Genomic DNA, 16,577 nt, shown 5'->3' on the forward strand with positions numbered 1-16,577 from the left:
TACTTGGAATCTGTTTTTAATATGGTTTTCAGTGTGTGCTGATCTAAGCTCAAAGTAAGTCAGGAGGAATTACTTCCATCGCCTTCGAATCAGGACCGGCGCATGGCACTCAGACAGGCCCCATGGATCAGTCAGATTGGGGCATGAGCCTCACATGTGTCCCAGCATGGCATGAGCAGCTCACACCCCTCTGATGTCTCACAGCACATGTGTGTAGCACCCTGACCCCCCTCCAGGCATCAGGAGCTGGCTGGGTCCATCGCGTGGTGGCCTTGGACAGGACACAGCAAGCACATCTCAGACCAGAACCACACAGGGAGCACGTTTTGAGGTTCCCCAGGTCTGCTTGTCACCACCAGTTCTGGGAGGAGACCTGTGCCATCACCCCTGTGTCCTCCATATAGATCTCTGCACCAGGAAGAATGAAATCCCAGCACGTAGCTCAAGCTTAGAAAGGTTGCAAGTCCATTCCCTCTCGAACTCATACAATCGATGGAAAAAAAATATACTTAGAGCCAAAAGCTGATGTTTAATGATTTATTCCTTGGGCCAGTGGGCAGGAAGGGGGTGATGCCCGGTCTCAGCTGTTGGGTTGAGAGCTCAGCTAGATGTAGTTGACGACTCTCCTGACGGACTGGACGCTTGAGCTGCATGCCTGCCACGCTCTGAAGCTGCTGAACTCGCCCCGCTCCACCACATACATACGGCCTCGGTAGTTGGGCTCCTCATACAGCACCCACCTGAGCAGAACGGGAGGGTTACGTGGGGCCCCGCGGCGCCATTGTGCAAGCTGGGCTTGGCCATGCGTTGAGCAGCTGCATTTAGGAGCTTCTGTGCTGTGAACCACCAGGGCCTGCAGCCCCAGCCCCGTTCAGCACACAGAAAGCCCCCAGAAGAGTTTCCAGCACAGCCTGGCAGTCACCCCATGGCCAGGTTGGGCAGAAGTTGGTTTGGGTTACACCAGCAACAAAGCCTGCGACCAGAGCCTTCCCCCTTCACATTGCTGTAGGAGTTGTATGTTTATGCAGGAGCAGAGTGAGACGCAACAAATCTGATCTTCACCATACACGACAGAAACAAATTCACAGCATTCAGCACTAAAGAAGGACACAAGTCCCAAAAAAATCTAATAAATTTAAAATTTTAAATCATAAAACCAAACTTCAGGGTCCAGAAGCAAGGCAAGTCTGAAGAATTCCCAAAGGCTGGACAAGAAAAAATTCCTGGGGTGTACCCCAAAAGGCCCCTCAACTGCTGGGTAAACACATTTTGGACTCTAAGGAGAAATATCCTTCCTGCTACACTAGAAATCAATCTTACTTCCTTGAGCTGACTCTTCAGCTGTGATGGGAACCATGTCTATAGCCACGCTTAGTAATTTCTCTTTTTCCTAGCAATTCTCTCTGATATTTCTAACAGGGAACAGGTTTGGGGTCTGTTTTATTCACCTTGTCTCTACGCCCAGAGTTAACTCCAACTTTCCCTTGGAGTGTAGTCACGTAGACAGAGCACTCAGCACCCTTTGGCACAGCTGACCTCTTCACCTAGCTTGGCCAAGTCTCCTTAGCATACCTGTAGCATATCCAGTTGAAGATCTTCAAGACAGGAGCAATTCTGATGGTTGAAGAGGACACATTTTGCTGCTCTTCTTTCTATTCATCCTTTTAATACGCACCATGCCATGGTCTTAAATGCGGCCACAACTATCACCTCTTTCCTCTGTTTAAATCTCTGGTGCTTTTTAATCATTTTGCCATTGCTCTGATAGTTTTACGTTTAGGTTTCCACCCTGTCATTGCTGAACTTCTCATCTCTGCCTCATTCGTCTCTTCCCAGAATCACAGGTCATTTTTTCACGGATCTCTGCTCCTCGTCCCATCTGCAGGCTCCACAATGACAGCAGAGCACAAGGTTAATCTTCCAAATCATTCGGTTTTTGTGGTCGATCTCTTGCCAGACATTCAGCTGTGACATCTTGGTTAGGACCTACTGCATATGGGATTTCCAGGGAGAAACTCCTTTAAGTCCTGCACGGGCCAGTGACTGCTGAGCCTCCAGGGTCAGACAACAGCTGCTGAGCTCGGATCAGTCTGACCCAGAGCTGAAAGCTGCAGCCCTTAGGAAAAATGTTGTTTATAAAACCAGTCATCCATGAGCACTATCAAAGAAAAAAAAAAAAAAAGAAAAAAAAAAAAAGAAAAAAAAGGAAAAGCTTAGAGTGTTTAGTTGAGCCACCCCACAGACTCCTGGACATGTCTGGATTTATTTTGCACTTCTGAAGGGCACCCACCCATGTGGTCCCGGTGGTCCTGCTCCTTTCCACAAGCGCACAGCATCACTGAAATGTGCTCAGCCAAGACAGTTGGCTCCTGAGCGTTCCCTACAAACAAACAAGTTCATTCTTTGGCACTTCTTGCAGCCAGTTTATATCCGAAGCGGAACTGCAAAGTTGTCCTCAGGCTTTCCTTGAAGGCTGCCCACTATCGCGTACCGGCAGGGTGCCCCAAAGCCGCGTGCACCCTCGTGTACCTGACCTCTCGGAGAGGGTGCTCAGCCCTTCAGCTTAATTAAGAAGAATTTACACCACTGTCATTCTCCTCTGAATACACCCCGCCTTATTCATAAGGCACGCCTGACTTTCTTCCTTTTCTACCCCATCCCAGCAACGCATCCCTGAGTATTTTTGGGTGATCTTCTTCCATCAGCTCACCACCTCTCCCTCAAAAACTCTTGAAGAGAGCTCCCACTCCTACTTTCTTTGCCTTCCAATCACTCCCTCCCGCTGAGAACACCTAATATTGAAAATAATGCACGGCAGTAGGACAGGGCTGTTCATCTCCAGGTCGCAGGGCGTTGCTGGCCCACCAGGAGATGGTGGTCCTTCCAACCCTTCTCTAGGGTGTCGTTCAGCAACGGAGGGACTCCAGGGAACAGTGCGGGGCTAGAGCAGCCCATCGTAGCCCCAGAAATCTGTCTTTCTCTCCAGGCCCATGGTTCATGTCCACGGGGTCAGTGGAGCAGTTGAGCAGGCCCTGGGGCAGATGGAAGTGGACAGCACGACCTGCTCTGGTGGTGAGAGCCCACCGGTTTGGGGACCCCCCCTGCTTAGGGGAAGGCAGCGAAACAGAAGAAGAGCAGAAGGACAGGATTGAAGCGTATTTGCAGTGCAAGGTGATGAGTGAGGATTGTACGGCTTACTTAGCTCTTCCTTTATTTCCTAAAATTTACGTTCCCCCAGAACATCAGCAACCGAGGCAATGGAGTCAGTCAGCCCAGAAACGAGACGATCCTGTCCTCGAGCCCAGCAGGGGCAAGTCGATCCAGGCACAGAGCACACAACCCCCCAACATCTCCGTGCTGCGTTTCATTAGCACATAAACCCAGAGGACGCTGGAATGAACCTTGCGTGGATCCGGCTGGGGCCCCGTCAGCCAAACCTGGCTGCTCGCGCTGAAAATCCAGGAGGGCTTTGGCAGCAAGAAACCTGGCTCCGTTCTGCCTGCTCGTGGCTGGGGAGGGATGCCGAGAAGAGCAGGGGTGATGGGGGCAGGGGAAACACGCAGGTCAGCGTTGGCGGAAATCACTGCTTCACCCCAAAATTGCTGTGGCTACTAAAATTCAGCCTGTCCTGTCTGAAGGGCCTCAGCAATTAGCACAACGAACATTCAGCTGTACTGAAGTCAATGAGATGTTTACACTGGAGCCCATGGCTTGGGTTTGCCTGCTAGGAGCGGCTGTTTCTCGCTCGCTGTACCCGCATGTATACCACAAACCTGGGAATTTCAGCCTCTTGGCCTCAGGAGAAAACCAAAAACCTGCGGTCTGCTGACCCATCTCTTCCTGAAACGTGCCCTGGCTTGCTCTGAAGCCGGCCGATGGGTTGGGCGTGGGAGCCCGGTGGGTGCCGCAGGTTCAGCTCTGACCGAGCAATGGGGCTCCATCCTTCCCTGTGTAGGATTCGGGCAGAATAAATGTTTGGTTTGGTTTCTCCAGGTTATGTCACTATAGTTCAGAAAAGCCCTTTTTTTAGGTGTTCTCTCCCAGACCATGAAACAAATTCAGCTTTTTAAAGTAATGATTTCCAAGCAATCCCCTGCAGGTGGGAAGTGCGAAGCCACTTGCCATCAAACCGCCGAGCTCCCACGGAGGCAGCAACGTCTCCGAGTGCCCTGGAACAGCGCTCTCGTTCCCAGCATCGCCTCAACAGCTGCACCAGCACCATTTCTGTCCCTGTGTCCCCAGCCCCAAAGGGACAGGAACATGTCCCTGAGCCCCACACAATCCCAAAGGCAGGCGTTTCTCTGTTCCTGCCTCTCCAGCCTCTCCATTATCACTTCCCACGGGCACAGCCACCCCCGCAAGTGCAGCAAGTAGTGTTTTTGCAGCACATGGCACCATCCGCGGGCTTTGGAGGGGAAACGAATATTTCTGTATCCAACCAACGTCATGCCAGGGGAATGAGGAGGGAAAAAACAGCGGAGTGAGGTTTGGGCACTGCTGGAAGCTCAGAGGAGCCCTGCTTTACATCGCTCTTGGATGTGCAGGGTAGTATAGGCATGCTTTTCGTCTGGGGATGAGCTGGAAAGAGCCTGCGGCTGAAATTCTCCTTGTTTCTGGTGACTGCATCTCCTCTGCTCTCCAAATGGCCGAGGCAGGACTTCGCCAGCACCAGGAAGAGCTGCAGCACCTCTGGGACCATCTGGGTTTATATGGGCCATCCAAAAGAGACGTGGTAAATGAGTGATCCTGCAACTCTTAGCACACTCCTGGGCTCTCTCTTGGCTTTATGGTGCTGGTTCTCCCCACTGCTCAAATGACTTTTGCTTCAAATGCTCAGTGCTCATGGGGTCCCCAGTGAGCTCCATCCATTTCTTCCCTTGGATGCTCCCTGGTTTTAATGAACTGTCACTGCCTGACCATAAAGTCTTTTTTTTTTTTTGAAATGGGGAGGTTTTGGTTGAATCGGAAAGGCTCCTGCAGAACACCCAGGGTCAGGATGTCTCAGTCACAGGGCATACCAAACTCCTTCCCATTTTGGGAAGATGTTGCTGTGGACAGAAAGTACCCAGCATCACAAACCTGACGCACATGAGATGTGCAACATCCAGTCCAGGACAGGCAAAGTGCCACAATGCTCATGGGGCACAAAGGCACATTGCCACCCAACAGCAAGACCAAGGCAAAGCCACTCTCGTGCAGGGCTTTTGGCCAGGAGGATGGGGCAACGCATCCACAAAATGGGTTCATGAGGGACAGGGGAGTGCCCAAAAACCCCACTGGGGCATCCCACTTCCATGCTGCAGCAGCTGCCATGGTCTTCGCAAGAAATGATTTAATTTTAAGGTGAGATGCCTGGGACTTCAGGTGTCCGAGGAGGTTCCTGGGGTTGCAGGAAACCTTGGAGAAGCTGCTTGCAAAGCAAAAGCCCTGACCTGCAGCACCCAGAGCTCAGCCTCTGGGAGGGTGTTAAAGAGGTGTTTGGAAACATGCACAGAAATGTTAAAAACAAAACAAAAAAAGAGGAAAGAAAGAAAGAAAGAAAGAAAGAAAAAGAAAGAAAGAAAGAAAGAAAGAAAGAAAGAAAGAAAGAAAGAAAGAAAGAAAGAAAGAAAGAAAGAAAGAAAGAAAGAAAGAAAGAAAGAAAGAAAGAAAGAAAGAAAGAAAAAGAAAGAAAGAAAGAAAGAAAGAAAGAAAGAAAAGAAAGAAAGAAAGAAAGAAAGAAAGAAAGAAAAACAAAGAAAGAAAGAAAGAAAGAAAGAAAGAAAGAAAGAAAGAAAGAAAGAAAGAAAGAAAGAAAGAAAGAAAAAGAAAGAAAAAGACAGAAAGAAAGAAAGAAAGAAAGAAAGAAAGAAAGAAAGAAAGAAAAAGAAAAAGAAAGAAAGATTGAGTTTTAAGTTTCATGCATCTTCAAGGTGCCCCAGAGCTCTTGTAACCTTTCACCCTACAAAAATCATGCCCCTTTGCAGCAGGTCCCATTCCACACTCAATATTGGAGTCACCAAAATTCATCTTTAAACCCCAGGCTTGACTAACACTTTGAGGCTCCCCCAAACTCCTCCAGCATCAACAGGCTTTCCCCCCGCTGGCTCCTTTGCAGCTGCATCCCTCGCTCTGACGCTGGCCCCGGAGGGCGTGCGGGAAGGGATGCGGAGGATACTCACGCGCCGTCGCCGTACACCTTGATGGCGTTGACGCAGGGCTTGTCCCAGCCCTGTCCCTGCAGCGAGGGGCAGTCTTCAGTGAGCTCCAGGCTGCGGCCGCTGAACCGGCTCCCCTCGAATATTTCCATTCTGTAGTGCTCGCCGTGCTGGGGGCAGAGGGAGTGGAGTCAGCCAAAAAAGAAACAACCCACAAAACAAATCAACCCACGGTGAGTTGTTTCCCCAGCTTCTGTGAGATAAAGAGGGAAGGTTCTGGGGTGGAAATGGGAGGAAAAATTCGTGCCATAACCTCGTGCCACCTCCCGGCCATGTCGAGCTGCAGCCGCTGCGCTCGTGCGGGCACACGCAGCCACCTCTTCTCTGTGAATTCCTCCCCCCCTGAAAAGATGTCATAATGTTTCCCCCAACTAATTAATTAGGAATCTGCGGTTCCTTACAGGAGCCGCTGTGACTTTCTTGAAGTACAGAAATAAAACAGAGAACGGGAAGGGAAACCTTCACAGCAGCATCGATATTTGAGCCCTTGAGGGTGAAATGAGGTGAATTCCTCTGGGGAGAGTCCTGCAGCCTCTCTGCAGCATAGGCACACGGGGCAGACCGAGCTGAACGGGGTTTCTGAAGCCGAATTCAAAGAATACCTAAACGCATACTTCAAATAAACCACGCCGAGGCACGGAACGGCCAGGCTGCGGTGCCAAACCCCACAGCAGGCGAGCGGATACGGCGCCTGAGCAAACATTCCTCCGGGAATCCGCGCTGCAGAAACGCCTGAAAGCGCTCACGGACATCCAGCGGGGGAAAAGAGAGGGCCAGGAGGGGAGGTGCACCCTCTGCTCTGGCTCTGGGCCCTGGGAAGCATCCCTCTGTGTAAGGACCAGCAGCAGGAACAGCAAGCACCGTCCTGGGGTGCTCTGGGAAGGAGGTGCCCATCGCCGTGCCAAAAAGCGGCTGGCAAGAAACCCCTCCAGGCCTGGATGGGTTGGGTGGTTGCCCTGGGGGTCCCGAGGGATGGGAGAATCAAAAAGGGAGAATGAACCCAGCTTCACTTCTCTTTGCTGCTTTTTAACCTTCGCAATTATACCTTCCTCCAGGTGGTGCTTTTAAAAGCTTCATAAGGGGAGGGCTCTCCATTTGGGGAAAAAAGAGGTGGTAGTCTGGAATTATTTGATTTCTTTTTTCCAATAGCAGAGAATCCAGACAAAATCCACCTGGAACAGCTGCCTCATGGGTCCGGCTTGGGAATCCCCCGGGGTGCACATGGGGATGCTGAGCTGCTTCAGTCCCTATTTGTCCCAGCACTGAGCCTCTTTGAGCATCTCGCAGCAACCCACGTGAAAAAGGCACGCGATGCCATCAGTTCGTCCCCACCTCGTCTGCAAACCACAGGAGTAACCCTGTTCCCATCGAGGCCGTTGCATTTGGTGCCCCGTGGCATCTCCGTCCCCTCCAAGGCTTCATCCACAACGAGGACACGCTTGGCCAAGCCGCGGGCAGCCACTCACCATCCCCACGGGCCGGCAGGAGCCCAGGCGGTCGCCGTGGCCATTCCAGCGGTGGAAGTGGGGGTACTCGCCATGCTCCAGCACGTACTGCTGCCCTCGGAGGTTGGGGTGGGCGAAGCAGACCCAAGCCCCACTCCGGACGCAGATGGAGTTGACCCGGTTGAGGAACCCCCAGTCCTGGAAGCTGCTGCAGGTCCCACAGACGTCCAGCCTCCTGCCCGTGAAGCATTTCCCTTCGTAGAAGGTGATCTGGGATGGGGAAGGAGAAGGGCACGGTGGTGATGAGCAGGACACAGCCAGGCCCTGATGTCAAGCCAACAGGAACCTCTCACAGATGCATCATTTCGGGGTCGGTTTGTTTTTTATCCACTTCCCAAAAGGAGCATGCAACAATCCCCGGCATTTTTTTTTTTTCCGAGAGCCGTGTTTGTTTTTCTGGGAAGGCAGCGCATCCCGCATTTACGACACTTCTCGCTCCCTCACATATTTCCAGCAGGAATGTTTAAACAGGAAGCTCCGCTCTCAAACGCGGCTCCTTTCGCTGCACCCTCCCCATCCCTTCTACCAAATTTGTGCCCGTGCCATGGGAACATTGTCCCAACCCCTACCTTCACCCCATAGAAACCCGGGCTCCCCTGGTGAGAGCTGAGCAGTTGGGTTTTACTCACTTTTCCTGAGTATTGAGACATTTTCTGCTGGCTGCTCTCCAAGACCAAAAAGGGGAAGCCAAACCAAAACCACGGAGCCGTCGGCCACCCCGCTATATAGCAGCGGGGGCAGCCGGGGCTGCTGTCGCGAGGGCTTTGGGACAAAGAGGCAGGAGCCGGGGCTTTGCGCGGCCGTGCTTAGTAGGCAGAACTGGTGGTACCGGGGCCTGCTGAGTGCGGGGTTTTGATTTCGGGCAGACGATTTAACAAAAGATTTGCTTGGCAGGGCTTCGGTCAATTAGCGGTGTGCATTTACTGCTCCTTTTTGAAGGATTTCTTCTTTTTTATTGTATTCTTATATAGAGCAGACAACAAGAAAATAAGGAGAAGGAAGCCACTCGAAGCATGGCTGTTTCTTTACCAAACTGCTGTTGCTTTTTTCCCAGAGTATTCCCCCACTACTGATGTGTGGCAAATGTCCTTGGAAGACTCCTCACCAGAAGCACGTTGCACTCCATCCATCAGAGAAATGGTTTCTTGGTCGACCTTCCAGCCCCGTTAATTGGCATCTCTGAGCACCACGGACCTCACCCCCTCCAAAGCTGGGCTCACAAGCTCACTCGTGTTACTCATGATCATTGTTTTTATGAATATTTCCATCTTTCAGCACCAAAAGGCATATATAAGGCAGGATTAGAGGGATTTTAAAGCAATACCATTGACCATAAACTAATATTTCCCAAAGAACTACAATTATGGCTTTACCACAGTGGATGCTCTGCATCTGGCACCTCAAACACTATCTCAGAGCCCTGGCCCAGGCTGCCCAGAGGCTGTGGGGTTTCCTCCTTGGAGAGCTCCAAAAGCACCCAGAGATGCTGCCAGCCTCATCAGGCTGTGATTCTGATTGAAACCAGCCTCACATTGCTCTCCTCTATGATCTAAGAGCATCCAGAGACTTTAAAAGACTTCTCAGGACAAAGAACCAGAGAAAGCCCCAGCCCACAAACCCCACAGGGTGCATGCTTCGAATCCATCCCCAAAACTCCCTTCCTGGTGGGTTGCTCCCACCCCTCCACGTGCCTGCAGCCTCGTCCTGCAGCATAGCCCGGCCTCCCTCCCTCCCCGCCGGCCTCCTTAACCGCTTCATTTTAAGATTACAGACCATTTGCGAAGAAAGGAGGTGATTATTAAGGATTAATCACACGCCGCCCTTTCAATTAAGATGTAAAAGTTAATGAGCGTGTGTGCTGAGCTGGAGGACACCAGTGGCTGGGGTGTGCAGGAGGAGGGAGGAGGCACGCGTGTGTTGGGGAAGGGAGAGCATCCTTTGGCCAGCCCAAGCAAACCTGCCTCACTGCCACAGGAAAGGGGGGCAGGAAAGCTGCTTGCATTTCCATGTCCAGGAAATAATGGAGAAATGGCTAATTAATAAAGAAACAAAACCCACAAAACCGTGCCCTTATCAAAATGGTTGCAGCTGTTTCCATCAGCTCTCCGGTGAGCGGAGAGGAAGACCCACAACATTCACTGCAGACCGGCCCCCAAAATAACCATGAAAGCAAGCTAACCACGAAGCCAGGTTTCCCCTGGCCCTGTCTCACGGTGGGATTTTCCCTGTGTCTCCTAAGGTGCGAGCTGTAATTAAATCTGCAGGGACTGGACGTCCTGAGACTCCAGCCCAGCTGTTAAGTTTGTTAGAAGCTGTCTAACAGGTTGGGAAGCTATTTAAGGAGACAGAAAGAGGGCGCGACTGCTTTTTTTCATATTTCTTCGAGAAAGCACATTAAAGATATGAAAAAAATAAGGAGCCATTAAAAAAAAAAAAAAGGAAAAAAAAGGAAAAAAAATAATACTGAAGAACAAATCCTAATTCTTGGACAAAACCCCCTATTCTTTTGTAAAGGACAAAAAGGCTACAGCCCCTAGCAGCCTTTTGACCTCCCATTGGTGCCTGGTTGCAGGATCATATCACAGAATTGCAGCCCGGTGAGGCTGGCAGCACCTCGGGGTCCCTCGGGCCCAGCCCCTGCCCCAGCAGGGCCACCCCGAGCAGGGTGCCCAGGCCCATGGCCAGGCGGCTTTTGGAGCTCTCCAAGGAGGAGACCCCACAGCCTCTGGGCAGCCTGGGCCAAGGCTCCATCACCCACAACCAACTGTGGTGTCGGGCTGATGCCTATACTGCCACAGATGAGCCCCAGAGCTTACGATTTTGGCAGCAACACGGCATTGCAGGAGCACAGGCCCAGCCAGCCTGTCCCCAAGTGTCACAGCCCACAGCTCCATTTTCCCATTGTTCCCAATTTCAGCCTAAAGGCTGTGGCTGCAGCCTTGGAGGCAACATTTGCTTCCAGGTGCCCCAAAGTGCTGAAGCAGCCCCAGAAGAGCAGGTGCAGGTGTGGCTGGACACCCACTGGCATCCAGGACACGTCCTCCCTGTTGGTCTCTCCCACCTGAGAGGCACAGGACTCCCTGGATGAGGCCCCAGGCCTCCTGGAGCCCCCATGACTCTGTTGGGGACACAGGAGGGAGGGACTTGATGCCATGGCACACTGCTGGTGCCAGCTGCTCAGCAGTGCCCAACAAAAGCTCACCAAGAAACTCAAGGAAAATCCCTTGTGGCTATCATAGAGCCCCTTCCCTGATGCTGAAGGCCCTTTGGCTGGTGGCTGGCTGTGGACTTGGGGACACACTGCCAGACGTTGGCCCTCTTCTCATTGTCCCGTCCAGGCCAACACCATTGGCATGACAGGACACTGGGCTGACGGACATCTTCTCTGACCCCATCTGGCTGGGGTCTGAGCAGGAACTGCTGCCCAAGGAGCGCTGTTTTACCACAGAAGTAGACGTGGTCATGCTACCAGCCCACACACAACCACCCAGGACCATCTCCCCAGTGGTCCCGCCCTCATCCCCATGTCCCACCTCAGGACCTGCGAGCACAGGACCAGGCTGTGAGCATGGCAGAAACGAGTCCAGGCCGGGCGGTGCCCCAAACGTGGCCGTGACACACCACCACCTGCTTCGACGGGGTGTTTTATGGGCTTTATGGGGGGATTTTTCCGTGCTGCTCAGCAGACGCCGACGGTCCCACAAAGATCTGCTGCGTTACGTGGCGCTGACAAGATCCTGCTGGAATACCTGAGGTAAGGTGGGGAGAAGCCAAACTTGCTCCTCCTCTGACAAAGAGATTTCCTCAAGAGAGCGGGGTGTGACTCCTGGAGGCAAAGCTTTAGGAGTGACCCAGCAAACGCTAACAGGAATGTTTATTGGCACAGGATTAGCGTTACGCCGTCCTGTGCTCAGAGGCACCTCATATGGGCAGTGCGACTCCATGCAAATAATAATTAGGTGAGCAACAGCCAAGAAGTTGCCTCGCACCCTTTGAAAGGGCCACGCTCCGACTTCTGGAAGAGCTTTGGGTATTTGCAAAGCAGTGTAAGACCAGGCCCTGTACATTTCTGTCTCTTACTGCTTTCAAAAGGCCATCTAGCTTAAAAGCTCACAGATGTCTTCATGTACTTCCATAAGAGCTATTTCTAGCTCATTAGCGATGGCTTCACCAGCTACACAGCCACTGCTCTACATGTGGTCTTCATTGCAGATGCACCAAGACGTAACCTCTGCAACGTCTCCACAAGGGGTGGCTCCCCCCGACACAGAATCACAGAATGGTTTGGGTTGGAAGGGACCTTAAAAACCATCTCATTCCAACCCCCTGCCATGGGCAGGGAAACTTCCCACCAGACCAGGTCGCTCCTGGTGACCTACCATGCATCCTGGTGACCTACGTGTCCATGACACACCCTGTGTCACCACATAAGAGTGCAGGCTCCAAAAAACCTCCTAATGCCTGTGCAAACTCTGTAACAGAATCATGGCTCAGACCTGGCCAGTTTCCCACTGTGAAAAACAGCCCCATGCCTCACAGTTGGCAGCTGCTGGTCGGATTAAGCCAAATATTTTTTAGCTGCATTTCAGAGATGGATACTGAAAAAATAAGCAAAAGCTTATTGTCAGGAAGACTCTGGGATCAGTATTAGTGTAGCTCATTGCACATGTCAACAAGCAGGACCACGTAAGTGAGTGGACCGAGCTGGGACTCGGATCCCATGTTGGAAGATGTCAGAAAGTCCCAGGTTTTTGGTAAAATCCTTTCAGTTTTCATTTTGTTTCACTCGGGAACAGGATGTGGCAGAAGCAGCTGGGCCGCCGAGGACACCTAGCACCAGCCCCAGCTCAGCCACGGCTCCTCCGTGCCCGCGCGTGAAGGACATCTGCCGCAAGGCCCTGCCGCCCCCAGCTGTGAAGGGGGAGTCATTTTGACCTTATTAGATGAGGTTGTGAAGATTAGCCAGCCTTAGCAGCATGCTCCGAAGATGAGCCGTACTGATTACATAAGGACTAATTAGATCCTGTTGATTTCTCCTTCTCGAGAGGCCGCAGCACAGCGGCGCTAATTAGCGACCTAAGCCCAGCAAGCCTGGGTGGATCAGTGCCCGTAACACTGGCACGGAGCGGCAGCACATCTTCTGTAGCAACAAAGGTGTAAGACCGCACATTTCTTTTAAAAAAGGTGAAAGCACACAGTAAGGTAACGACATAGGATGCCTTTTCCACTTCAGGGCGTGGCCTGTCTCATGCTTGGAGAAGCGAGCTGGCTGCAGCAGCAAGGTAACTGCAGGAGTGATGCCCGAGCTGCTCGGTCGGTGTCAGGGTGCACATTCGGGTGTAGGAACTTCTCTGTTCAAAGAAGCTAGAAAATGGAAAGCCTGAAGTCTTCAATTCTTCCAATGCTATAATAACTTCTTATGCAAAGTCCAGTTTCAGTCCATGTTGTTCCACCCCTGGCTGGGCAATAATGTAAGGTTACTTAGCTCAACTACTACCAGACAGCTACTGCAGGCCCCAGGGAGCCATAAACCCACTTTCACAGCTTTCTTCTTCTCCAGGGAACAACAGTGGGCGCTCAACACCCTTCTGCAGAAGCACTCGCCACCCCTCTGCACAAGATGGGAAGAAACATGAGGCACGACACTGCATAGCCCCAAGGCAGACCAACTCCAAGCATCCCCTGCTGCAAAGTCAATCAGACAGGGCCGGAGTTCACCCAGCGTGGAAGCAGTGAAAAATCAGCGTTACGTATCCACCTTCTGCCTGCAGTCCATCCTCCATCCGCTGAACAGCACCAGTCCCAAGGGTTTTGTCTTCGTGCAGCTTTCTGTCTTCGTGCAGCAAAGCATGGAGTTGGACAGGAGCACGAGTAAGGCAGGAGCCATTACCAGAACCAATTTAAGTCCGCTCAAGTCAGAGGGAATTTAACTTGACTTATGGCAGTTAAAATTTGCTCATTTCCTCCTCAGGAAAAGGACCTTTGCACATCCACCCTCGCCAATGACCATCCCTGAAGAATAAGGCTGGGCCTCATTAAGTGTGCACCAAACTTATTCTAGCGCGGGCCAGAGAACTTGTCATTGCCTTCGTGATTTACCTTTTAACCCGTACACCATTTATTACAATCCTCAGCAGGATCAGGGCAGCTGCCAGACAAGGCTGTATGAACTCCAGGCAGGCAGTGGTTTGTTAAATACTATTTCTTGCTTCCATACATAACACAGGGCTTCCAAGATTGCCCACCCCCTTTCACCAGTGTAAGGAAGCAAGAAGCTGCCCACAGTCCTAGCTGCTGGAAGGTGCCATCCCAAGAAGTCACCTGAAATCTCTGGATCCCCAAGTGCAAGTGGTTCACACTGATCATGTCTGACTACATGTTTCATTAAAAGTGCAAGACTATCGCATGTGGCTGTTCTTTAGACCTTATTAGCAGAGAAAGAGCAGAGAAAGGCTTGGGCAAGTAGAATAATTTCCATTTCTTACTGCATGAGCCAGCCATAGGACAAAGAAAACAATCTATGTTGGATGCCTTTTTTCAGCTCTTACATAAAATGACTTCTTGGAAGTTCTCTTTGCAAATAATCCAGAGAACCTGCATCTGCATTTGATCTCCCCTGAAAAGCTTCACCACTGAAAGCAGGGCCTTCATTATCTCAAGACTATCAAGTTGCACATTTCCTCATCCACACCCTTTAAGACTTTAAGTGTGCTAGCTGCTAAGGCTTTAATGAAGCAACTTTTTCAGGCTTCAGAGATTATGAGTACATGTGGGCATTATTTTTTTTAATTAGTACATGGAGTATTTGAGCTGTCTGGTACTCCAACTTCCACCTTTTCATGCCTACATACATGACAAGTCAGATACTGAACTTGCCTATTTCAAGCCATATATATATATATATACACACATATACATATATCAGTAATCACGGGAATTTGTAACTATGTCCAGAATGCAATGCCAAAGACACTGGCTGTGCAAGAAATCATCTCAGGATCAGGCAATGAAGGATGACACGAAACAGACACATGTTGACCCTGAGCTCTACTAAAAACCATTTTCTGAATCCTCTACAACTTCATTACCAGAAAATCTGCCCTGCTTCTGGGTTCTTGTGAAGGAAACCTGCTGCACAGCCCCAGATCAGCCTGGTTCTGAAATGAAAGCATGTATTGTTGTCCCTGAATGAGCACACCGATGGTGCTGAACTTCTGTGATCACATACAATACAAGTTCAACTTCTGTAAGGGTATGAAAATTTAGGTAACTGAAATGAGCTTTCAGAAACCTTTTTGTCCAGGAAGCCCGTTAATCTCACATGTGGAGTTCAGACAATTTACTCAATAGTATGAGGGAACCGCTGTACAAGAAAGAGGTGAGATTTTCTCCATTTGCATCATTTAGAACAGAATGAAATGTAAAAGCTACTTCTGGTTGCAAAAACATTGCAAGTTTCCCTTCCATTTTATCCCTGGCAGGAATCAAAAGTTTTCAATGGACACAGAAATGCATGAGAAAACACTTCCTTTAATAAAACATTCCCTTAAATCAGCATCTTCTTCTATACAAAGTAGGTCAACTGCACATCTTTTTAAATACATAGTTGAATTAGTTTGTTTCTAGACTTAAGGTTTTAAGGCTTGTTAAGCCCTGAGTCCAAAAGCCCAGCAAAAGCTCGCAAGTGGCTAGGCGAAGCAGTCCAGAGCTGCAGTGGGACTGACATAGTGAGAGGCCAGGTGCCAGGAGACCACCCACCTCTCTGGATGCACAAGTATAGAAATGCACGATAAACAACTCACATCAATTTGTTCAAGACGTGCAATTTATTTTAAGTGACATTTTTGTTTCCTTAGCGAGTCTACACGTGTAACCTGGATAAATCCACTCCATCCTGATAGCGCTCCTAGTTACAAGGCGACGGGAGCAGTCTGCAGTGCAGGTGCGTACTGGCCTGTTCCTTGGGAGAGCTGCGTGCCCTTTCCTCCACAGCTCTTACAGTTACACAAAGGAAAAAAACAGCGTAGGTTGGCTGCCAAAATCCAGGTCTTCCCTTCCACATCAGACCAAGGTGTCCCTTGCATCTCCTTTCCATCACAGGGCACAAAATACAGCTGAGCTATTTGGCCACCCTGGAGTTCTAGTAGCAAAAAAAATGGTTGGGATTGCCTAAGCAATAGTCAATCCAGCGGTTCCAAGGATCCCACACTTCCTCTTAAGGCCAGCAGGTGAACATTTTTCATAAAAGCAAGCTGACATGGGGCAACTAACAAAAAATTATGAACAGAACATTAAGGTTTGCAGCTATTTTATTTACAAGTATACATTTAACACAAAGAAACACTGATATCCAAGCCTAGTTAATAGTAGTGTAACAATATGCATCATTTTTGATGATTATTCTAACCAACAAACTACACTGAAAAATTAATGCCAGTAAAATTCTTGGTCATAATATTAAGAAATACAATATATAAATTGAAAATATGATTGCTTAAAATTTGAAAATGGAAGTGAAGCCATTTGCACAGGAGTCAGAGTTTAACATAATCTGAAGGGAAAGGCTCCAAACCAACTGTTTATCTTTCAGGTTAACAGAAGAAAAAAATAAAAATAAAATTAAAAAAAAAGAAGCATAGTTTATCCTTAAAGATAACGGGCAGTTTTGCTTCTTCAGGTAGAATGTATTCCCAGTGTTTTCAGATTTTGCAGTGGAATTACATTACTGAGCACGAAGACTTCCCTTGTGAAGCTGCCCCATCAATTTTTTCTGCCTCCAAAATTATCCTCTTAAAAACATCAACGGCAGTCTGCAAGGAGAGAGAACAAGATTAGTAGGTAAGAGGAAACTACCAGACACTTAAAAAAAATCTTA

The 16,577-nt window shown here is 49.9% G+C and overlaps 2 protein-coding genes across 2 annotated transcripts in view; both read right to left on the minus strand.

The window, feature by feature from the left end:
• Positions 1-526: 526 nt before the first annotated feature.
• Positions 527-8,943, minus strand: CRYGN (crystallin gamma N). Its single transcript, XM_040550250.1, has 4 exons — positions 8,902-8,943; positions 7,664-7,966; positions 6,162-6,307; positions 527-740 (listed from the first exon to the last, which is right to left on the minus strand). Exons 1-4 carry the CDS (start codon positions 8,941-8,943, stop codon positions 605-607), a joined length of 627 nt encoding a protein of 208 aa, XP_040406184.1. The 3' UTR covers positions 527-604.
• A 7,050-nt stretch (positions 8,944-15,993) lies between these two features.
• RHEB (Ras homolog, mTORC1 binding) overlaps positions 15,994-16,577 on the minus strand; it is a 40,823-nt gene continuing 40,239 nt past the window's right edge. Inside the window, exon 8 of the mRNA XM_040546200.1 lies at positions 15,994-16,512. Within this exon, the coding sequence (XP_040402134.1) occupies positions 16,420-16,512 (93 nt within the window). The 3' untranslated portion in view covers positions 15,994-16,419. The remainder of the gene's footprint in view (positions 16,513-16,577) is intronic.

Source organism: Cygnus olor, chromosome 2 (assembly GCF_009769625.2).
Source record: "Cygnus olor isolate bCygOlo1 chromosome 2, bCygOlo1.pri.v2, whole genome shotgun sequence".
Taxonomy (NCBI): Eukaryota; Metazoa; Chordata; class Aves; order Anseriformes; family Anatidae; genus Cygnus; species Cygnus olor.